The following is a 23,579-nucleotide window of genomic DNA, read 5'->3' on the forward strand; positions in this document are numbered from 1 at the left end:
TCCACTGTCTGCCATCTCCACTGCTCCTGTTCCTCCATCCTTTGTCCCTCCCTATCCCCTCTCTTCACCCCTCTCTTCACCTGCCATCTCCTCTGTCTGCCATCTCCTCTGTCTGCCTTTCTCTCGTAGCGTGGTGTATCAGGATGGTGGGTTTTATGGAGCTGCAGACTTATACGTAAGTAAATTCCTACTCCTCACACTCCCTCACGACTCTCTCTCCTTTCTCTCTGTGCGTTTCTGCATGTGCATAATTAATTGCGCTGCACAGAGCTGCCCAAATGTGACTGAAAAAACCGACTGTTTCATGCACACAGCTCCTTTGTTGAATTATGCTAATCGTTACACTCTGTACTTTACCATTCCACCGCTGCCTGGGATCACACCTGTGGGTCTGAGTTTTCCCAGAAGACAGACTGTAACAGAGGGTGTTGTAGTCTGGTGTTGTAACACGGGGTTCCAACATGGGTAGCCGGGCCGCTCTGTGTGCGCTTGTGTCAGGGCGCGTGTCTGTCAGTGTGCGTGTCTGTCAGTGTGCGTGTGTCCAGGTTGACAATGGCTGTTTCTGTTCTCTCTATAGAATAGTGTTTCAGGACTCTGTCATTAGTAGCAGATTGCCTCAGGTAGGGTCATTACCAAACACAGTGTGTATTTTTATTATCCCTCTGGTGATTATGATCTTTTGATGTTGTTTTGTTTTGAAACGGTAACTTGCTTTTCATTTTCCTACTAACTCACTGACATCTGCACAGGTGGATTGTGGGGAAGGGGTTTGTTACTAAGCTACTAAACAGCGTGTGTTTTTTGCCAGTTTGTTCAAAGAGAACCTGGTCTCTGAAAGGTAGACTGCTGGCAGTGATAACATGAAAGGCGGCAGTTGTATTTGTCTTGAAGTCACTGGCAGAGAGCCTCTTATTTCATACAAACACCAATGTTCCCAGCACCATTTCTTATGATTGGAAGTTACCACATCCATTATGCTGAGTAACATCCATAGCTGGAACAGGTACAGAGATGAGCTGGAAGATACTCTATCTGTGTAGCAGCAGTGCCCTGTGGGGCTGAAATTAAAGACGAGGAGAACACGGTTTCTTATTACTAAAGCCTGTCCCCAACCCCTTCCCGGTCTCGACTCTGGAGCTACAATTACTGAAGCATGCTGATCCACGTCTGCATGCACTACAGTCATAGGCCTACCTTTTCTCTCTCCCCCTTAACTTCTCTCACAGCCCCCCTCCCTCTGTCCTGTCACTAGTTGTACTGCAGGCTTCCAGGGGAATGCTCTGGGTTGTGTTCTGTATGATTAGGTCCAAATGCAGTGGTGTGTTCAAATAGATTTGCATTGAATTGGGGCATGCATGCTGTCTCAATGCCAGGAGGTGACACTGTGAGTGTGTTTGAGTGTGGCATCTCTATTTTCCCCCTCTCGCTTTGTCTTATATGCATATGAGAGAACACAACGATAATATGGATGGTTCGTGTAAATGTTACTTATCTTTCTCTATAATTCTGAATCTTTGATATGCTGCATTATTGACGATTGTCAACAACCTCCAGTGTAATTATTATACTTTTTTTAAACATTTGTTAATACTTCAATATTTAACCACAAATGTTCTAAACTTGGTTGTTGTACTGTGTGATTCTTTAACTCACTCTGCACTTACACAACTCTGCCTCAGTAATGATCCTGTCTACCTCAGCTGTACCATGGTAATAACCTCCATTTGTCCCTCTGTCTCCCAGGGAGGCTATCCTGCCGCTGCCTATCGCTTTGCTCAGCCTACTGCTGTAACCGGGGCAACTGCTGCCGCCGCAGCTGCTGCTTACAGTGACAGGTAAGAATAAGGAGGATCGTCTGAGGACTCGCATCTAAAAACAGCAGCCTCGAAATGCAATAATGTGGCCAGACTTTTACACAATAACATGCTAGGCTATGACTCATAGTAGAATTTATTTTAGTTGTGTTTTTTTGGTGGGTATTTATGATACATGTGATCTTACAAATCTTTTATGTGATTTGTAATATCTCAGCCTATTTATGAGTCAGTGCAAGGTGTGTGTTATATTCTCACTGTAACTATGTGCAGCTGAAATACATATGTGTTGGTATTCCTCTGGGACAGTTATGGGCGAGTGTACACTACAGATCCCTACCACGCTCTAGGTCCTGCTGCCGCTGCCTATGGAGTCGGTGCCATGGTAAGAGCCCCCCAGCCGCAACACTACAACAACAGGCTGGAAACTGAGTTATCTTCACTTTATGTAAATGTAGTTATTTACTTCTCGCACATCTTTTTCACTGCTGTCTGTCGTTTACAAACAGCTACATCTTCCTTTCCTTATTTCTAATTTCTTTTTGTCTCTCTCCCTTTCTCTCTCCTCCAGGCTAGTTTATATCGGGCTGGATACAGTAGGTTTGCTCCGTACTAAACAGCACTCGCACCATGGAATTCCACATTTCTGAACCTCTTCATTTGGAAAGAGCTCCCCTCCATTTTCTACGGGTGGTAGTATTAACCCATGTGTTTTGGAAAAAGGTCATCCACTCAAGATAAACTCAACTGTAACTCGGCTTGCTTCAACTGTCACACTCAGTGACATAGTAATGGACGAATGAAAACTGCCTGTGAATTTCAAGACTGGCAACAATAATTGAAGACAACTGTGGGAAGAACAAGAATGGTTACATAAAAAAACTATTGGACATGGATGGAGAAATTGCTGCCCACCAGTAACTTTTTACACTACATCACTACAAACCTTTGCTCCTAATAGTCTGTGGTAATAATACTCAAATGTAAAATGCACACATATGTACACAGCTCAATGTGTTAGTACGACCTAAAAGTAGGCCATCACTAGCCTGAAATCTTAGGTCCTTTATATGAAACACTACATTGACAAAAACCTGCCCAGTGGTGGACTCCCATCAGTTAAACAATGAACACATCCAAGTTTTTATTTTATTTTTTAGAACCTGTTCAACAAAAAAGTGAATGGCATGAAGAAACGCAAAAGTAGCAAAAAGTCCATAATCTGAACTACAAAAGCAGAGCGACGACGCACGGAAAATGATTAGAGAAATCCAAACAGTCTACCGTTACACCACCAACCCAACTGTAAAAGACAAAAAAACGATAAATGGTGTGAAAATGACAAGGAAAAATAAACAAAATGACTTGTTTTTGTTCTGCATTACCTCAGTTTTTCTTTTCTATAATTGTCTATGAAAAAGCGTTGCTTAAAATGATTATTGTTATATAATGTGGATGCAATGAAATTACATCCACTATCATAATTTTCCCATTTTCCAGTTGATTAATACTGTTATTGCTGGTCTAAGTATTATGATTCTTACTGTAGTTGAAACTATAATGACACGTGTTTTGACCTGTATCCTTACTATTATATACCTACATTGTTTTCATTTTTCCTTTTGAGAATATTGTACAACTCATGTCTGCTCAACACATCTCCTTATACATTTTCTCTTTACTAGACAATATGACATTCCAGGTGTAGCATCAAAATTGTGACTGAAAGGGGTAAAAACATTGAAAGTGTCTAGGCATAGTTAACATGCTGTAGAAACCAGTCATGCAAGCTGGACCCAGCTATTCACAGATAAGAATGGAATTCTTAGGGGTTTGAGGGAACAAACCAGATGGTAGGAAACATATGAGAGTTACAAACACTGCAAGTTGATGTTACTTTTGTTTTCACCATTTTTAATATATATTTTTTGTCAAATTGACACAAATACAGACACGCGAGAAGTGAAACACCGTAATGTTCACCCAATGCAATCTTCCTCCCTCCTAAGTCTGGGAATGTTCTAGTCCAGTATGTATTAAAGTCACTGCCTCGATGCTACTTTAAGGTACAGGAAGTGGCCAACAAAAATATATAAATAGTCTTTGACCTATGTATCTCCATATACTCTGAATATCTTATTGCTATTGTTTGTCTTTTGGTTCCAAAGATTCTCTAAAAGCACATTTGTTGGTCAAGTGTAGACATTTATTATACTTTTTATGATTGTTCTTGCTGTTATTTTAGCTCTTATTCTATTTTATGGTGGGTTCAAAGTGCTCCCTTTCAGTTTGCTGATGGTGGTGTTTTAAAAGCACCGTGTCCTGGGAAATGTCATCTGAGAAGTGGAGAGGGAAGATGGGGGCAAACATGAATTTATTTACATAATTTTATAGCAACAGATTAATAGACTTAAAATCCCCAAAATACATTTCGGAACTGTCACAGTTGGTCTTTTAAAACGGGGCTGCTGAATGTGCCGAGGGGTTTGGATGAAGTGGTCCCAGGCAGATAAGTCAGTGTAAAATGTTGGGTTAAATATAATATTTAGGAGTCCACAGTAGACTTGAGAGGGGAATTTGGCATTTTGATACAGAATAAATGTCAGACTAGAGTGAGTGTGATGGTGAAACAAAGCGTTCTATTCCACACCATTTTAAAGAGCCCCCACATGCCTCCTTTTTCCAGGTGAGTGTGTAGTTCAGGGACAGTTGTAGGGTGGAGGACCCAGGTAGCGAGCTGAGCCATAAACCACCTGTTGACATGATGATTACCATGTTACTAGCTGTTTTATCAGGCCCGGAGGGATGCATACAGCTGCATTAGTTATTCTGTTGAGTATTTATGCCATGATATCATGAGAATAAGAATTTTGAACTTCTCTTAAAAAGTATTAAAAGTATCAGTATGCATGTTTCTGTGAGAAGGACGGGGTCAAAAGTCATTTCATTTGTTGCATGAATCAAAACAATTTCTATGGAAAGGAGGTTATGTGAAATATGAAGACAGGATAGAGAGGGGCTTCACCATAGTCCCCTTGAGTTTGTTTCTAGTTGGGGGGAATAATGATATGTAAAATACTGCTTGTTTTAAATGTATGCCTGGGTTATCTATGTTCTTCTGTGGTCATGGTATCATTTGAATTACCAGTTATATCTCTTATTTTAATTTGGAATGTTGAACCCCTGCAGTTTTTATTTTGAAGTATGTTAAGTAAACCAATGATGTTGTCCCACCATGCACACAGCAGTTCAGCACAGACTGAACTCATGTTGTTTCCAATGCCTCGCATTGTAGCACAAGACTGCTCTATGGCACAGCAACTGACCATTCCTCCATAACCTTCCACTTGTTACCCAGCAGTGGAGACTCCCATGTGCCCTCTCACGGCTGCTGAGATCACCTTAGACCCAGCTGTGTGTCTGACTTACCCCTGCACTGTGCTGAAGTCAACCTAGTGGGAGTTGTTGGACAGGGATTTCATATGAGTTGGAATTGAATGTGACTTTTTTGTTTTCACATGTGCATTGCTAAGCTCATTGATCCAAGTGATATTGTTTTTATTTTCTTCAAGTGACTTGTGTGTTTCTCTTCATTTCAGCCATCTTCATGTTTGCCTTCCATTTCCTGTCATTGTTATTGAATGTACATAATAAACGGTTTGGTTTTTATACTCTTCTTTTCTCAACTCCTTATTTGGGTAAAATGTTTGGTAGATTTTGTTGCCATTGATTATTTTTATGTAATCATAGGGTATGGTTTGGCCACACAGGTCATACCTATTGTTCACTAGTAGTAGAGCTGGTGGCAACTATGCCAACTTGAACTCTAAAGTAGCCAATTTTCTCTAACCAATCTCTCATTGTGTCTAAAGTTAATGAATGTGAATGTCTGGGTTGAGTTTGGAGGAAATCTCATATCCCTGTTAATTGCTCTAATGCACAAGAGGCTAATTGCCAATTTGATGACATGCACGTCCAGATTATTGAAGTAGGACTAATTGAAATGATTACATTGAGGGTAGTTTGATCAGTGAAACAATAAAGCACATGGATCCACTGAATTATGGAGGTATTGACCCGACTGACTCGCCCACTATGAGATGACCCTGATGGCTATAGGCAGGCAGAGTAGAAAGTTATATTGCTCTCATGTCATTCCTAGAGCGCTACAGATCTATCATTCATATCAGTAAACTGCTATTTGCATGGGGAAATTACATGATGGAATGCATTTGTTTACATTTGGTGGCTCAATAATGGTATGAACATTGAGGTAAATTGAATCCCACCAACAATAATTCACATCTTGTACAGTGTCACCTAGTGGTTAAAACAGTACTACCACTCAGTCTAGCTTATGCTTCTTTTTGTGTGAGAATGAATCAGCCCTCTGCTGTTAGATATGACTAACAAATGTACCTTTTAACATTCCATTTTAATAACACTTTTTCAAACGGCACAATATGCATAGCATAACATTGATTTAAACATGTATTTATAAAGTGGGATGTAAAAAGAAATGGCATCCACCTTTACGTAAGATGTTAAGACATGATGACAAGGGTCTATTTTATCGCTGCCAGGTCCTGTCTCCTTCATACATGCCTGGCGCTGCCCCTGCCCATCCCTGCAGTTTCACGCATGCCTGGCACTGCCCCTGCCCATCCCTGCAGTTTGGCACCCTGATACAGACAGATTCACGCCTCCTCCTGCCTGAGACTATTAGACACTGTCTCTGGTGTTTTCAAGCAGCATGTTGCAAAAACACTCTTGTCACATTAGCTCAGATTCAGTAAGCTCATTCTATCTGGATCCTGAGTAAAGAAAAATGTAATTAATCAATTGAGCCTTAGTCACGTAATTATGGAAATCATGTTGCAATGCAGGTTCTATTCAAGACATATACATTTGTAGCTGAACTTCCAAAACATTTCTGGGTCATGTGAGAGTGCATGTATAAATCAAATCAAATTGTATTAGTCACATTCACATATATAGCAGATGCTATTGCGGGTGTAACGTTTTTTTATATGTTAAGCTGTTAGGTTGTCTTTGTCTGTGGGTGTATGTACATGAGAAGCAAAGTGATCTTAATCAGACAGGCCTGGTCCATAGTATACATCATAGGGCTCGCTGATGTTGGTGGTCTGAGGACGAGGGATGGAGTAATCTTTGTCAGGATCTATTTCCTGAAACACAAACATAGTGAAACATTAAAACATTAGTGCAGTAAATAATGGCAATTAGTTGTTCAGCATTACATATACATTGCTTGTAATGGCAAGGGTCATATTATTTTGTAAGATGTTATTTATCTTTTATGAACAATACAAGACATAAACATTCAAATGACAACATCATACAAACATCAACTACATCACACCTGCCCAGATCCACTAGCACACAACCCCCATTACTTTCCTCCACATGGCCTGAAACTGCACCATTTTCTTTCTCTCCGTAGCCCACGCTCTTTCTATATTGAAATAATAAATCATTTGATTTTTCCATTGTGTTAATAATGGCGAATTGATTGATTTTCACGTTTTTAGTATACGTTTTTTCAAGATGAGTGATGAGAAGAGAATTGTCCATGGAAAACAGAAAGGACAACGCCGCACACTGCTGCTCATGCTCCCAGGTGATATTTATTTCAACACTTAAGTTTTCATCAGGCGTCCATGTAAAGTACCTGGATGTGCGTATGGTTTTCAGTTTTTGTTAGAGAATCATCCAAACCACCGGGTATCTCACTACACCCCCATGTGCCATGTCTTGAAATATGCAGAAAGACTGATTAAAAGTACATTTATATTGTAATACTTCTGACAGCCAACTTTCTAGCTCCGCCCACAACTTCTGGACTTAATAGCATTCCCAGAAGGCATCGATTATTGAGTCTGTTAGTTTTACACTTAAGACATGACTCTACACTTGTGCTGTAGAATTTGTGAATTTTGTCTCTTGTAAAATACAATTCTATACATTATCTTATACTGGATTAAGCATATATTTTTGTTAGTTATTCTTTATTACAACATGCTGATTCTCATTCCTATTAATCACCCAGTAAGCCCAGAGCCATTTTGAGGCTTACTCACTGTCATTGAGAATCCAGACTCATATGGTGATTGGAAAACGGGGTCTTGTTTTCTGCCTGGGGAAGAGAACACGATACAATGACTCAATTATCTGCAGATACCATACAGTGAGTCTTAAAGTGACAGATTGTGTAGTTAACCTCATATGTCATATTTTATCCATTGGAGCTAGTCCATATATAATGTAGCTTCCATGCTAACTTATGAGTACTGTACCACCAGTCAATTTTCTGTGTTTCTAATGTTATGTTGCTGATTAACTAAACGTAGACATGCAGTACAGTATATTTCCCTGCTTTACTCCTTTCCAGTGCTACTGTTTCTCACTTCTCCGTTCCTCACCGTCGTTCTCAAAGCTTCTGTTCTCCCTCCCTTCTTTCGGGCTCCCCAGCCCTGGCAGGTTGGCGTTGGGACTGGTCCATCCGCCAAAGTCTAGGGGGCCCTCCTTGGAGCTGGCCTCCCACCTGCAGAGGAGAACCACTTGGGCTAGTCCATGGCCCAGCAGCAGGACCCAGCCGTTGGCCACTAGGGCTATACTCAGCACCGGGTCATCCCACTGTGGCCGCCGGCCCATCTCCATGTTACCCCGGGTCAGCAGGGCGATCCACACCACCCAGATGGCAGCAGACACCAGCAGGGTGAGGCAGAGCAGTGTGGCCTGGACCTGGCTCTGTCGGTGGCTGCCCCCGCTGTAGCTGTAGGTGAGACAGGAGCGGCAGAGGCAGCATAGGGAGAGGACCAGGCCGGTGGCCAGCAGAACCAGGACGTAGATGAGCAACATGACAAACTCCCCCTGGGAGTACTGGCAGGGCTGGCCGTCCCGCAGCAGCACGATGATCAGCCACTCTGTAGCGATTACCACCTGGAGGGTGAAGAGGGCCAGGGCCACCCCAGCCTCCCCCCAGCCCCGGGCCACAGAGAAGCCCAGCAGGGCCAGGCAGCGAGCCAGCAGGCAGGAGAAAGCCAGGGAGAACAGCACCCCGAACAGGAAGAGGCGCGTGGGGCATGTCTGGGTGGTGAGGCGGATGACGAAGGCAAAGGTCAGGGCAAAGACCCCCGCCGTGCTGAGCAGGAACAGAGCCATGGAGGCTACGCTCCCCCCGATGCCCCTGCGCTGGCGGGACGACACACACATCCACAGGGTCCAGAACAGCAGCCCCACCAGCAGTCCTGAACTGACCACAAAACCCAGTGAGGCCAGGCTCTCCACCACGATACCCCACGCCGCCTGACGGTCACACAGGTAGGAGTACACGGGGTCGAGATCCGCCCCACACCCCAGGATTGCATCCTGGGAAGTGGAGTTTGAGGAAGAGTTGCGCTGGAGGAAGGAATTGGTGCCTCGGTTGATAGTGGATTTTACAGTGGGATTGTTAGTGGTGGTATTGGGGATAGCATTAGAGCTAGTGGCAGCAGTGGGAGGGATGGTTTGGTTGAGGGTGCTGGCATTCAGTGTGGTCTGACATGTGCTGGGAAGTGGGACATTGAGTAGTAGCATGAGAAAAATAGATTTGTGTATCTGGAATGAAAAGACCATCCTTGTGTTTTGTTTTGTCTGCATGTTGTTGTCCTTCCTCTCTGGTTTTCTGTTTTGATGGTATACTCCCTGCTCAGATGGGCCTTTGCTACCTGGAAAAAGTAGCATCCATGAGAGCATGTATTTTGACTCTGAATATCTTTATTTATAGAGCATAGCGGTATTTAGGACAATCAAATCAATTAAGGTGCTTTTGAATAAAGATGCGAGAGAGAGAGAGAGAGCAGCCAGAGGGAAGGGAGCAGCCAGACCACAGACATGCCAGGACAGGGAAATAACTTTGTGTACACGGTAAGAATAGAGGAATTAGGAGTGATTTCATTAGGAACAGGTTCTAGATACTCTACATCAGGGATGTACAACTTGGAGGGAGTCAGGGCCACAGAAGATCTGAACTCATCATGAGGGGTCGCAGTTGCTCGCGGGTCTGCGTACCCACATTGTTTTACAGATCATTTCCTGCAATTCTACACATTTTTCCATAGGGTGGAGAGAAATGTTTGCAGTTTTTAATATTATATCTGAGTGACTGACTAACATAATCATATCATAGCATTATACTGTTTTTTATACGGGACAGTTTAGATAGCTGGCCGCAAAACTAACTTAGGGATCTAAAAAATGTTAGCTGACATGGGCTAATTGAGTGACTATCAGTGCTTTACATGACAAGAGAATAACTGCTGATGCACAACCACATTTCCAAATTGCACCTTGTATATTCCACTATTTTAACTCGCAGCAGTAAATTGAAACCCCAACTGATTTTATAATAAATAAATTGGGACGTCCTGTTGCCCATCCCTGCTCTCCCACAGAGGACAAATATAGACTACATTAACTCATAAAGTCGTGTGAAACCAGGAAAGAGGGCAATAGGGAGTGAGCGTGACAGTAAAATACAAATGAAATGGGGGGTTGACACACTGAGATTGGAAGTGAGAGGGAGTGAGATAAAGAAGCCAGAGATATACTCTCCTGATAGTTGATTGTCACTTCCTCTAGTTCATAACAGAGCCCTTGTTTCAGTGTCAGAGATTCAAATATGACATTGAATATGCTTATCCCTGGGTAAATATGGCCCTGGCCACTTTATTTAACCTTTAAGGATAACTCTGTTTTGCACAGAGGGCAGGAGATAAAACCTCTAAAAGTCACTAAAACATCTCTATCAAGTCTATCTTTATTGATTATTTCAGGAACATGTTTATGTGACTGGTAATTTGTTACATAACATAAACAAATATTGAATAAAACAGTGGTTTTGAATGTTTTTCCATTGATTGGGTTGTTGAATTGGTTGACAGTAACAACAGTCTAAACAATAATGATTAATTGTCATCCAACAACAGGAGACATGAAGGCATCGCTGCTTCAACTGCTTACTTTTAATCTTGTGAGCAACATTTTTACTTTAAAACAACAAACTCTTCCTGTGGCAAAACAGGTGGCAAAAAAATTGGTAGGATATACCTCCATTCAAGCTACAACTTTCGAACTAACAAAGACGAGTAACATTGATTGATTTACCCTTTATCCGGAGGCTGCAGTGCATCCACCTCTGTGGTTGGTGGTTATTTCTCTCCTACTTGTAGTTCCACTTGAGATTTGCAATAAACTCTCAGCTGATGCATCAGTAGACAGTCATCTATGTATGAACGTGCCTCCTAACTCAAGGATGTTCCCATATCTTTTACAGGCAGTGAAAGAGGGAGGGAGGGAGGGAGGGAAAGCAGGAAGAGAGGAATGAGAGAGGGAGGAAATTATTTTGGAAACGAAAGATCAGGTTTTTTTTTCACCTCACCCACATTTACATCTAGTGGTGAAGCGATAGGAGAGAAGTTTGGACTGACCCACCCCTGACTTCCCCTCCTCTCACTGTCTTTTTCTTAGTCTGTCTCACAAAACAGCAAAGTATAGGTGGGGCTCGAATCCCTGGAGGCTATGGAACATGCACTGACACACACACACACACACACACACACACACACACACACACACACACACATATATATATATATATATATATATATACAGTATCAAGGAAATGCTAAAGTTGAACATCTAGCTATGAGAGTTGACCACATGATTGGAAATTATATCCATAGGCAAAGATCTGAATGCCAGGTCATCATAAATAATCACACTGCTGGTTGCTATGTTACAGAGAGAGGTTAGAGGTGAGGGGGAGGGTTTCCACTAATTACTACAACCACAAACTCAAAATGGGTTATTCATTCAAACAAAAATGTGCTTTTTGGTTTTAATTTAAGGTTAGGTTTAGACATAAGTGTGGTTATGATTAAGGTTAGGTTTAAAATCTCATTTTTGTAGAAATGGACATGGTTTATTACTTTGTGGCTGTAGTAACTAGTGATGACCAAGGAGGAGGAAGGAGGAGGCTGAATAACACAACTGACTCATCTAACTGTCCCTGAGACTAACAGTAACCACTTAGACATAAGCTCACAACATTGATACCCCTCAGGTGGTGTATGTCAGGGAGGGAGAATGCCTTCCAATGGGTCTCTGTATGAACAAGCCCGTGCTGAGCTCCTGGGTTCAAGTCTGTACAGGCAAGGACGTTCTGTAAGGTGTGTGTAAATGGAGCAGTGGGGATAAACACTGAAGCTTTCATAGAGACAGACACAAAGGCCGGGATAGTTTGTCTGTTCACAGTATAGGATTTCCATAAGCTTCAGGGACCTAGGCGAAGAATATACAGTATCAGCAGACTATCAAGAGTTACTAAATAAATATTAAAGCACAGACACAGACTGACCTATGACCACAGGGCATCAACCAAAACAATGTAGCAACACAAATGGCAAAGACGTTTTGAGAAAGATATTTGGGGGACTGTGAAATAAAGGAGTTGATTTCGCCATCCTTTCGTGTGCTAAGGGATTGTAACACCCAGGATATTGTCTGGAATATTCCAAGAGTGGCATACTGTATTATTCTTACTCAATATTTGTGGTTGGTATGTCATGGAAATGAGACATTGTTGTGTGAGACACTGGTGACAGTTGGATGTGTTTCTGAGATAAGGACATGTACAGTATGTTTGGGAAAAACCTAACATAGTAACCGGTTGTGAGAAATATATACAGTACCAGTCAAAAGTTTGGACACACCTACTCATTCAAGGGTTTTTCTTTATTTTTTACTATTTTCTACATTGTAGAATAATAGTGAAGACATCAAAACTATGAAATAACACATATGTAGTATGTTACTACATATCATGTAGTAACAAAAAAGTGTTAAACAAATCAAAATCAATTTTAGATTCTTCAAAGTAACCACTCTTTGCCTTGATGACAGCTTTGCACACTCTTGGCATTCTCTTAACCAGCTTCATGAGAAATGCTTTTCCAACAGTCTTGAAGGAGTTCCCACATATACTGAGCACTTGTTGGCTGCTTTTCCTTTACTCTGCGGTCCAACTCATCCAAAGCCATCTCAATTGGGGTTGAGGTCATGTGATTGTGGAGGCCAGGTCATCTGATGCAGCACTCTATCCCTCTCCTTGGTCAAATAGCCCTTACATAGCCTGGAGGTGTGTTTGGGGTCATTGTCCTGTTGATAAACAAATGATAGTCCCACTAAGCGCAAACTAGATGGGATGGCGTTTCGCTGCAGAATACTGTGGTAGCCATGCTGGTTAAGTGTGCCTTGAATTCTAAATAAATCACAGACAGTGTCACCAGCAAAGCACCACCACACCTCCTCCTCCATGCTTCAGGGTGGGAACCACATACATGGAAATCATCCGTTCATCTACTCTGCGTCTTACAAAGACACGGCGGTTAGAACCAAAAATCTCAAATTTGGACTCATCAGACCAAAGGACAGATTTCCACAGGTCTAATATCCATTGCTCGTGTTTCTTGGCCCAAGCAAGTCTCTTCTTGCTATTGGTGTCCTTTAGTAGTGGTTTCTTTGCAGCAATTTGACCATGAAGGCCTGATTCATGCAGTCTCCTCTGAACAGTTGATGTTGAGATTAGAGGTTGACCGATTAATCGGAATGGCCGATTAATTAAGGCTGATTTCAAGTTTTCATAACAATCGGAAATCAGTATTTTTGGACACCGATTAGGCCGATTTTTTTTGGTTGTATTTTTTATTTAACTAGGCAAGTCAGTTAAGAACACGTTCTTATTTTCAATGACGGCCTAGGAACGGTGGGTTAACTGCCTTGTTCAGGGGCAGAACGACAGATTTTTACCTTGTCAGCTCGGCGATTCAATCTTGCAACCTTACATTTAACTAGTCCAATGCTCTGACCACCTGCCTCTCATTGCACTCCACGAGGAGCCTGCCTGTTACACAAATGCAGTAAGAAGCCAAGGTAAGTTGCTAGCTAGCATTAAACTTATCTTATAAAAAACAATCAATCAATCAATCATAATCACTAGTTAACTACACATGGTTGATGATATTACTAGTTTATCTAGCGTGTCCTGCGTTGCATATAATCGATGCGGTGCACATTCGCGGAAAAAGGACTGTCGTTGCTCCAGCATGTACCTAACCATAAACATCAATGCCTTTCTTAAAATCAATACACAGAAGTATATATTTTTAAACCTGCATATTTAGCTAAAAGAAATCCAGGTTAGCAGGCAATATTAACCTGGTGAAATTGTGTCACTTCTCTTGCGTTCATTGCACGCAGAGTCAGTGTATATGCAACAGTTTGGGCCGCCTAATTTGCCAGAATTTTTACGTAATTATGACATAACATTGAAGGTTGTGCAATGTAACAGGAATAGTTAGACTTATGGATGCCACCCGTTAGATAAAATACGGAACGGTTCCGTATTTCTCTGAAAGAATAAACGTCTTGTTTTCGAGATGATAGTTTCCGGATTCGACCATATTAATGACCTATGGTTCGTATTTCTGTGTGTTATGTTATAATTAAGTCTATGATTTGATAGAGCAGTCTGACTGAGCGGTGGTAGGCACCAGCAGGCTCGTAAGCATTCATTCAAACACCACTTTCGTGCGTTTTGCCAGCAGCTCTTCACTGTGCTTCAAGCATTGCGCTGTTTATGACTTCAAGCCTATCAACTCCCGAGATTAGGCTGGTGTAACCGATGTGAAATGGCTAGCTAGTTAGCGGGGTGCGCGCTAATAGCGTTTCAAACGTCACTCGCTCTGAGACTTGGAGTAGTTGTTCCCCTTGCTCTGCATGGGTAACGCTGCTTCGAGGGTGGCTGTTGTCGATGTGTTCCTGGTTCGAGCCCAGGTAGGAGCGAGGAGAGGGACGGAAGCTATACTGTTACACTGGCAATACCAATGTGCCTATAAGAACATCCAATAGTCAAAGGTATATGGAATACAAATGGTATAGAGAGAAATAGTCCTATAAATACTATATTAACTACAACCTAAACCTCTTACCTTGGAATATTGAAGTCTCATGTTAAAAGGAACCACCAGCTTTCATATGTTCTCATGTTCTGAGCAAGGAACTTAAACGTTAGCTTTTTTACATGGCACATATTGCACTTTTACTTTCTTTTCCAACACTTTGTTTTTGCATTATTTAAACCAAATTGAACATGTTTCATTATTTATTTGAGGCTAAATTGATTTTTATTGATGTATCATATTAAGTTAAAATAAGTATTCATTCAGTATTGTTGTAATTGTCATTATTACAAATACATTTTTAAAAATCGTCCGATTAATCGGTATCAGCTTTTTTTTGGTCCTCCAATAATCGGTATCGGTATCGGCGTTGAAAATTCATAGTCGGTTGACCTCTAGTTGAGATGTGTCTGTTACTTGAACTCTGTGAAGCATTTATTTGGGTGTCACTCCCTGACCTTAGTTATCTATGTTTTCTTTATTATTTTGGTTAGGTCAGGGTGTGACTAGAGTGGGTATGCTAGTTTTGTATTGTCTAGGTTTTTTTGTAAGTCTAGGGTATGTAGGTCTAGGTGATGTGTAGGTTTATGGTGGCCTGATATGGTTCCCAATCAGAGGCAGCTGTTTATCGTTGTCGCTGATTGGGGATCATATTTAGGTAGCCATTTTCCCTTTTGTGTTTGTGGGTTCTGATCTATGTTTAGTTGCCTGTCTGCACTATCCATATTAGCTTCACGGTACGTTTTGTTATTTTGTTCATTTTGTTCAGTGTTCGTTCTTTAAATAAATAAGAATGTACGCTTACCACGCTGCGCCTTGGTCTCCTCCCTACGACGGCCGTGACATTGGGCTGCAATCTGAGGTGCAGTTAACTCTAATGAATTTATCCTCTGCAGCAGAGGTAACTCTGGGTCTTCCTTTCCTGTGGCGGTCCTCATGAGAGCCAGTTTCACCATAGCGCTTGATGTTTTTTGCGACTGCACTTGAAGAAACTTTCAAGTTCTTGACATTTTCCGTATTGACTGACCTTCATGTCTTAAAGTAATGATGGACTGTCATTTCTCTTTGCTTATTTGAGCTGTTCTTGCCATAATATGGACTTGGTCTTTTACCAAATAGGGCTATCTTCTGTATACCACCCTACCTTGTCACAACAAAACTGATTGGCTCAAACGCATTAAGAAAGAAAGAAATTCCACAAATTAGGCACACCAGTTAATTGAAATGCATTCCAGGTGACTACCTCATGAAGTTGGTTGAGAGAATGCCAAGAGTGTGCAAAGCTGTCATCAAGGCAAAGGGAGGTTACTTTGAGAATCTCAAATATAAAATAGATTTAGATTTGTTTAACACTTTTTTAGTTACTACATGATTCCATATGTGTTATTTCATCGTATTGATGTCTTCACTATTTTTCTACAATGTAGAACATAGTAAAAATTAAATAAAATCCGTGAACGAGTAGGTGTGTCCAAACATTTGATTGTTACTGTACATTTGTTAAAGTTTCAAACTACAGTCTGCTATGGTGGAACAATGTAGAAAAAATATGGTTGAATTGTATGCTTATGAATGTTCATTAAAAGAATTTCAGTTGTTCGTGAAAAGTATAACATACTCAGATTTTCATTTTACACCCCATCATGGAAGGGGTTGTATTTTCTCATATTTTCTCAGAGATGACAGAAGAGCAAAGGACAACATGAGTATTGAAAATAAAAACTTTAATGGATCTATCAGGACATACAATCACACATTCCGTCATATAAATGTGTTTGTGTGCGTAACACATCGATGTATTTATATTTTGTTTGGTGGCGTACCGTACACTAAGAAGGGGGCAGTGTGGCACCACAGGGATAACAGGGAATGCCTTCACCATAATGATCTATGACAAAGCATCACACACCCTCCTCCCTGGTCTCATCCCTTTCGTTTCCTGTGTGTTCACAGTAGCACGCCTTATCAACAACAAGTAAAAAACACAATGCAAAAAAGAGAGATTGGGGTAAAAAGGGAGGGTAACGAAGGTAGAAACATTGGAAACAGAGACATATTTACAGTTCTGTAGTAGACTATAATCAAGTACAAGCTAGTCATAGCTAGTCTTTGCTTGCGTCCATTTCTGTGTTTAATGGTTCCCAGAGGAATTGCGGGACTAAAGGGATCTGAGTGATTACAAAAGGAAAGAGGGAAGGGGGAGCCGAGGTAGGCTATTGTAGAGAGGGGTGGGGGTGGTCTTGTCGTATCACATCAAGTATCTCTTATGTCCTGTATAAAATACAGTATAATACTATTATATGATAATAATACAAATAAACAGTTCAGTGTTCCGTCTGCCCACCGTATGTGGTCTTTCAGGCCGCAGTGCCTGACCACAACAGACTTAAGAACAGCGTGGAGTGACGAGACGACTTTAGGGGGATGGCCTTATGGTGGCGCGCCAGACTAACACAGAGGGAAGGGTCAAGAGCGGAGAGGTTAAGGGAAGGCAGGAGGCAGTAGTCTTAGATGATTCCATATTTGGCCAGATCACTGAGCTCCATGTCGCCGTAGGCCTCCCATGGGCAGACCACTGCTATGTCTAGAGAGAATGAGAGAGGGAGAAATAATTAGTATTGATTGTCCAGTTGATGAAAAAGGGCAAGGAACACTTGTTGGTTGTCTTGGTTGTCGATATACAGTGCCTTCAGAAGGTATTCCACATGTTGTTGTGTTACAGCCTGAATTGAACATGGATTAAAACACACAATACCGCATAATGTCAAAGTGGAATGATGTTTTTCAATTTTTTTTAACAAATTAATTGAATTCAAATCTGAAATGTCTTGAGTCAATACATTTTCTTGGATGGACTCACTCTGTGTGCAATAATAGTGTTTAACATAATTTTTAAATGACTACCTCATCTCTGTACCCCACACATAAAATTATCTGTATGGTCCCTCAGTCGAACAGTGAATTTCAAACTCAGATTCAACTTCAAAGACCAGGGAGGTTTTCCGATTCCTCATCACAAAGGGCACCTATAAAATAATAAAAGCAGACATTGAGTATCCCTTTGAGCATGGTGAAGTTATTAATTTCACTTTGGATGGTGTATCAATACACCCAGTCTTTACAAATAAACAGGCGTCCTTCCTAACTCAGTTGCCAGAGAGGAAGGAAACCGCTCAGGGATTTCACCATGAGGCCAATTGTGACTTTAAAACGGTTATAGAGTTTAATGGTTGTGATAGGAAAAAACTGAGGATGGATCAACAACATTGTAGTTACTCCACAATACTAACCTAATTGACAGAGTGAAAAGAAGGACCTCTGTACAGAATAAAAATATTACAAAACATGCATCCGGTCTGCAACAAGGCACTAAAGTATAAATGTGGCAAAGCAGTTCACTTTTTGTCCTGATTACAAAGTGTTATGTCCAATACACCACATTACTGAGTACCACTCTCCATATTTTCAAGTACAGTGGTGGCTGCATCATGTTATGGGTATGCTTGTAATCTTTAAGGACTGGGGAGTTTACAGGGTAAAAAGGAAACGTAATGGAGCTAACCACAGGAAAAATCCTAGAGGAAAACCTGGTTCAGTCTGCTTCCACCAGACACTGGGAGATGAATTCACATTTCAGCAGGACAATAACTTAAAACACAAGGCAAAATCTACACTGGAGTTACTTACCAAGAAGACAGTGCATGTTCCTAAGTGTCCAGTTATAGTTTTGACTTAAATCTGCTTGAAAATGGTTGTCTAGCAATGATCATAGCTAAAATGTTTAAATAATAATGGGAAAAGATTGTGCAAAACTCTGAGACTTACCAAGAAAAACTCACAGCTGTTATCGCTGCCAAAGGTGATTTGAACATGTATTGACTCAAGGGAGTGAAAACTTATGCACGTATACTTATTTTCATTACATTTGCAAAAATGTCTAGAAAGATGTTTCTCTTTGTCTTTGTGGGGTATTGTGTGTAGATGTGTGAGAAAAAAAAAAGATTTAATCCATTTTGAATTCAGGCTGTAACATAACTAAATGTGGGATAATTCAAGGTGTATGATACTTTCTGAAGGTGCTGTATACTGAAAGTAGAAATACAAATATATAGATGAACAAACATGACTACTGATGATTGCAGATGGAATATCAAAATTACCTGTGCCAAGACCCTCCATGCCGGGGATGTCATCACCAAATCTGCAATTGACAAGGAAACATGTTTGTATCTTACAGACTCTAGAATTTGTCTGTCTGTATACATGTTTGAGAATGTGAGAACACTAAGTGCTTGTTAGTGTGAATATGTGGAACGGTTGTGTGTGGTTTTTGTGTGTATCTGTGATGACAGAGAGATTCTCACCCTTTCTGGCCAGGCTTGGGGGCCTTGCTCTTGAATGTACGGGTTTGCCTCTGCTTGAACTTGGGGGGTCCCTTCTTGGGGGTGGTGGGGCCAGCTGTTCCAGCGGGCGTTGCCAAGGCACTTCCTGCAGGGGGAGCTGTGTTCATTTCTGCTGAGGTCTGACACAGAGAGAGACAGAGATTGTTACAAGACTGTACATAATATAACATTTGAAATGTCTGTATTGTTTTTACATTTTTGTGAGTGTAATGATTACTCTTAATTTGTGATTGTTTATTTAATTTTTGTTTATTTCACTTGCTTTAGTAATGTAAACATGCTTCCCAAGCCAATGAATCCCATTAGAAAGAGAGATGGTGAGCTGTTATAGCGTTGGCCAGAAAGTCTATAATTTCCCTCTATCATGTATTATCCTCACTCCCATTTTCTACGTCTATCTTGGCTAGTTTTACTTCACTTCAGGTCTGTCCACCCCCCCTCTTCTTCTCTACTGCTGTCTTTCTGCTAATCTCTATCTCTCTGCCAGGCTCCCTCCAGCCACTTTACTGGTAATCAGAAAAGATTAGGGGGATTTGGCTAAACAGCCAGATTATCTCTGATTCCATATAAAACCCAATTTGATGAATTGCCTTCTTAAATCCCAGGAATGTCCTCTGTGTCACACGCAATTGCTTAGATCACAAAGGGAGGGGGGAAATCACCTCCTTAATTTCTCAGTCCCCATAATATATTTTTCAAAACATCTTTCCCATTTGGGTTGGTACATTGTCTTGACACTGGCCACTCTCCTTTCTTAGCATGGACATCTTCTTCTTTTTGGATGTCTGATTTTACATGATCAATTATTTTGACCTGACTAAAGTATTGAATTGACTAGAATTTATATACATGCATATAGCATTGTAACAGTATTGTAAATTATATCTTCACTACTGTGCATCTGATTTAAGATCCCATTGGCCTTTGATGTCGTCAGTGAAAAAAAGGTTGATCCTTATGACTTAGTAAGGATGTCGGGACGGACGTCAATTAATGATGGTATTGAGACCGGCAGTGGCTGGCCTGCCAATCTCTTTAGTGGCTCAGACACTATACTGGCCACACTCTGTCCTTGTTCCTGTTCTTCTTCATCCGTTTAAGCAGTATCCTCCTAATCTGTCTCCTGAGTACCCCTTTCCCCGAACCTGGGAGCTCCATAATCCTGTTAACATAATGACGTGGATGGAGCTCACTTTACCAGGACACGGTATGTAACTCAACAGATGCTGCACCTGCATGAGTTTACAGATTTGGCTCTCCCTATGCTGCTGCCTAATGCCCATCCAGAGTGGATAGAGATCTGTAAAGCTGTGCAAAAGCATCTGTTGTTGTGATTTCCGTCTCTGCTTCTAACAGGTGAGTTTAGCCTCTCTCTCTAGGAATGTGGTGTCTGCTCTCTCTCAGATATCTGCCTGCCACTGGATGGAGTTTTGGATGCACATTGAAAATCCTGTCATTGTTTTACAGCTTTTTAGATGTTGCACTGCGGTTTTGAAAATGCCCCCTAATGAGCAGAATTAACAGGTCAACTGTTTCTAGTTCAACTGTTTCTGCAGGTCAACTGTTTCTACTGTCACATCATTTATCAATTGATTGGCACAAATGTTTTCCCACCTAGTTCCCACTGCTCTATTATAAAAAAATCTCACTGTTCCAATATCAACACTAACATACCACTGAGTGTGAAGCAATGCATTGGGCATGCCTTCTTGATGGTATTCTAGTACGGACATTGGAACTTGCTGCCAATGATTTTAGAGTCAAGATGCACATGTTTGTAGCTATGTTGACTTCTGTCTACCACACACATTGATTCCTCCATGCACTGTGTCCATAATCCATTGTTTCACTTCCCAATCTGAATGCACACTCATTGCTATCATGCTAGAATTCTCAATTGAGCAGTTGAGCTACAATTACAAATGCATGTACATTCTGCATCATGGCTACAGGTGTTAGATTTGCATGAGTCAATCAATCACAATCTTAGATGTTCCTGCTTGATACTCTTAGAACTTTTACTTTATACTTCCTTTACAAGTCATTTGTACTTATACTATAGCACTAATGTATTCATCTATATTAGCAATAAGTAATTAAGTAGTAATGTATTATTTCTAAGGAATAATAAAGAAAAGTAGCAATAAGGAGGCCCCCCGTAACTACTCCCAAGGTCGTTGCTGTAAATGAGAATGTGTTCTCAGTCAACTTACTTAGAAAATAAGGGTTAAATAAAAATAAATAAATACATAAAAAGTCTCTGCCTCACCTAATTTCACAAATGTTCCAAGGAGCTTCTGTCTCGAAATGAGAGCTACTGCTGCATGTCAGTCCAAGAGCAAAATGAACACAAGGAACCGGCCTTCATTTAAATACCCGATTCTTAATCCTGGAGTCTCCTGGTTTCCAGTCACATGGTCTCCAAAAAGGTCAGCCAGCTCCTTCACCACCCTCACCCCACCTCCATTCCTGGACATCAGAGGGGGTGGGGACATCAGTGAGGCAGGTCAATATGGTCGTTTTTAACTAACTTATCCAATTAAGCCTTGGCACGCCTGTGTCAAGCTTGTCAAAGGAGTCGACATTGTCTGTATGTGGTTGCGTTCCTGGTCCATGTGATGGGTCTTTAAAGAGTCTGCGTTGTCACTGTGATGGGTCTTTAAAGAGTCTGCATTGTCACTGTGATGGGTCTTTAAAGAGTCTGCATTGTCACTGTGATGGGTCTTTACAGAGTCTGCGTTGTCACTGTGATTGGTCTTTAAAGACTGTGTTGTCACTCATGATGTTCCTTGATCCTTGTGATCAGGTGGTACGGTTAGACCACTATCTTCTCCTGACAACTATTTTGTTGCTTGAGTGGGATATTTTACCTAAGATACACCGATAGCTCTAGTAAAATAAAAAATAGCACACACAAACACACCTGAAAAATAAAGAACATTTCCTGACTTGTCATGTAGGTTAGGGGTCAATTTACTAAAGTTATTTTACTTGGTGATAATCAGTGTGTCTGTATTTAGTATATTTTTGCAGGTGGCATTCTTTAACAGTCCTGTTACAGCTGGTATATAGGCCTACCTGTAATTTACCATCAGAAATAACATCAAAACATTTCTGATTATTAAACCAACATTGAAGCCAATAGCAAAAAATAGCAACATTTTTCAGAATGGATTTTTTTTGTGGATAAAATGAATAATGTATCAATCCCATTACTCATAATTGGCTAGACAATTTTTTCCAAGTTAACTGAAAACCAAGTTAGTCGTCATGTCCGTCTTGCAGTATTCGGTATATACGTCAGAGCATTGAGGAAGTACTGAGAATCTGCATTGCGTAAGATCATCCTTTTCTAGTATGTGACTACATACTGTGAGTCCAATACTTTTAGCTATATATCCAATCACCACGCAGCATCTTACTGTATCAAGGACATTCAAACAATAAGTGATTTTTATGAATGTTTCAGAGCACATAGTTCTGAAATTTGTTTTAGAGCAAATACAACAAACTGTAACAGTAGATAATTCCCAAATCACTACAGTTTATACTCTAGAGTCTAGACAGTACAATTTAAGTGTAGCACTACTTGTGATCATTACACACCATCAAACTCTTTTTACCCCATTCATTTCTTCAGTGCTATTTGTATTAGTAATAAAGTGCAGCATGAATCAAAACCTCTGTATGGGGAGAGGGTGTAGTGTTGTATTTTACTTTTCCTTGTTGAATATGTGGTAAAAATGTTAATGTCCATGGGGAATAATTAGATGGGAAGGTGCCCATTTAATGGGGAAATGTACTTACTACGACTGTGATATGTGGTTCTCAACTAGCTATCTTAATAAGATGAATGTACTAACTGTAAGTCACTTTGGATAAGAGCATCTGCTAAAGGACTAAAATGTCAATGTAAATTAACCGTGACGGTGTTGGCAAAATCCACATCGTCACAGGAGGCAACCACAGAGCTCTGACGTGCAATGACGTTGACCTTGAGGTCTGGCATGGTGAAGTGGCCAAATATGGACCTACAGTTAATGGGGACATTCTGGATTAGAGATTTAGGACCCGTTGGTACAGGACAGACCAAGCAGTGCAGACCAAGGGCCCTTAAAGGAAGCTGACGCTATTTCATATACAGTACTTCATCACGTACCTGATAATGGAGGTCTGGGGACCAGTATTTAATTAATTGGTGAATTGGTAGCAAAGTTGACAACATGCCCTTATCGGTCCTGTGTCTCATAAGAGATATTTAATATAATTTGGATCTTTTTTTGTTATGAATGACTCTTGGATATGTTGACCCAGACCCCTGGTTTTGAGGGCAGGCCAGT

The 23,579-nt window shown here is 40.9% G+C and overlaps 3 protein-coding genes across 11 annotated transcripts in view; 1 reads left to right on the plus strand and 2 right to left on the minus strand.

Annotated features, from left to right (window-relative positions):
* Window positions 1-5,483, plus strand: part of LOC139565215 (RNA binding protein fox-1 homolog 2-like) — a 39,718-nt gene extending 34,235 nt beyond the window's left edge. For 5 of the 9 annotated variants that reach the window (XM_071385370.1, XM_071385374.1, XM_071385371.1 and 2 more), the window contains 4 exons: window positions 130-175; window positions 1,744-1,835; window positions 2,124-2,262; window positions 2,386-5,483. In XM_071385370.1, coding sequence (XP_071241471.1) covers window positions 130-175; window positions 1,744-1,835; window positions 2,124-2,262; window positions 2,386-2,430 — 322 coding nt within the window. In that variant the 3' untranslated portion in view covers window positions 2,431-5,483. Of the gene's footprint in view, window positions 1-129; window positions 176-577; window positions 621-1,743; window positions 1,836-2,123; window positions 2,263-2,385 lie in introns of those variants that run through there. The other 4 variants (XM_071385376.1, XM_071385375.1, XM_071385373.1 and 1 more) reach the window with 4 other exon arrangements.
* A 747-nt stretch (window positions 5,484-6,230) lies between these two features.
* LOC139565214 (G-protein coupled receptor family C group 5 member D-like) lies at window positions 6,231-11,241 on the minus strand. The gene is made up of 4 exons (XM_071385369.1): window positions 10,983-11,241; window positions 8,258-9,544; window positions 7,916-7,971; window positions 6,231-7,003 (listed from the first exon to the last, which is right to left on the minus strand). The coding sequence occupies exons 1-4, from the start codon at window positions 11,005-11,007 to the stop codon at window positions 6,905-6,907; spliced, it is 1,467 nt and encodes a 488-aa protein (XP_071241470.1). The 5' UTR covers window positions 11,008-11,241; the 3' UTR covers window positions 6,231-6,904.
* Window positions 11,242-17,269: 6,028 nt separating this feature from the next.
* Window positions 17,270-21,584, minus strand: LOC139565087 (retinal cone rhodopsin-sensitive cGMP 3',5'-cyclic phosphodiesterase subunit gamma-like). Its single transcript, XM_071385150.1, has 4 exons — window positions 21,509-21,584; window positions 19,201-19,358; window positions 18,997-19,037; window positions 17,270-17,420 (listed from the first exon to the last, which is right to left on the minus strand). The coding sequence occupies exons 2-4, from the start codon at window positions 19,344-19,346 to the stop codon at window positions 17,344-17,346; spliced, it is 264 nt and encodes an 87-aa protein (XP_071241251.1). The 5' UTR covers window positions 19,347-19,358; window positions 21,509-21,584; the 3' UTR covers window positions 17,270-17,343.
* Between the last annotated feature and the right edge of the window lie 1,995 nt (window positions 21,585-23,579).

This window comes from Salvelinus alpinus, chromosome 36 (genome assembly GCF_045679555.1).
Source record: "Salvelinus alpinus chromosome 36, SLU_Salpinus.1, whole genome shotgun sequence".
Taxonomy (NCBI): Eukaryota; Metazoa; Chordata; class Actinopteri; order Salmoniformes; family Salmonidae; genus Salvelinus; species Salvelinus alpinus.

Bases quoted from the DNA above. Each gene is read 5' to 3' on its own strand.
- LOC139565214 (XM_071385369.1), bottom strand. From the start codon at position 11,007: ATGCACTGCAGCCTCCGGATAAAGG. The intron at 9,545-10,982 runs GTAAATCAATCA...TACTTTTTCCAG, and splicing joins CTGCAGCCTCCGGATAAAGG to GTAGCAAAGGCCCATCTGAG. The intron at 7,972-8,257 runs GTGAGGAACGGA...TCTCTTCCCCAG, and splicing joins CAGAAGCTTTGAGAACGACG to GCAGAAAACAAGACCCCGTT.
- LOC139565087 (XM_071385150.1), bottom strand. From the start codon at position 19,346: ATGAACACAGCTCCCCCTGCAGGAAGTGCCTTGGCAACGCCCGCTGGA. The intron at 19,038-19,200 runs GTGAGAATCTCT...TGTCAATTGCAG, and splicing joins CCCAAGCCTGGCCAGAAAGG to ATTTGGTGATGACATCCCCG. The intron at 17,421-18,996 runs GTAATTTTGATA...CATTCTCTCTAG, and splicing joins CATGGAGGGTCTTGGCACAG to ACATAGCAGTGGTCTGCCCA.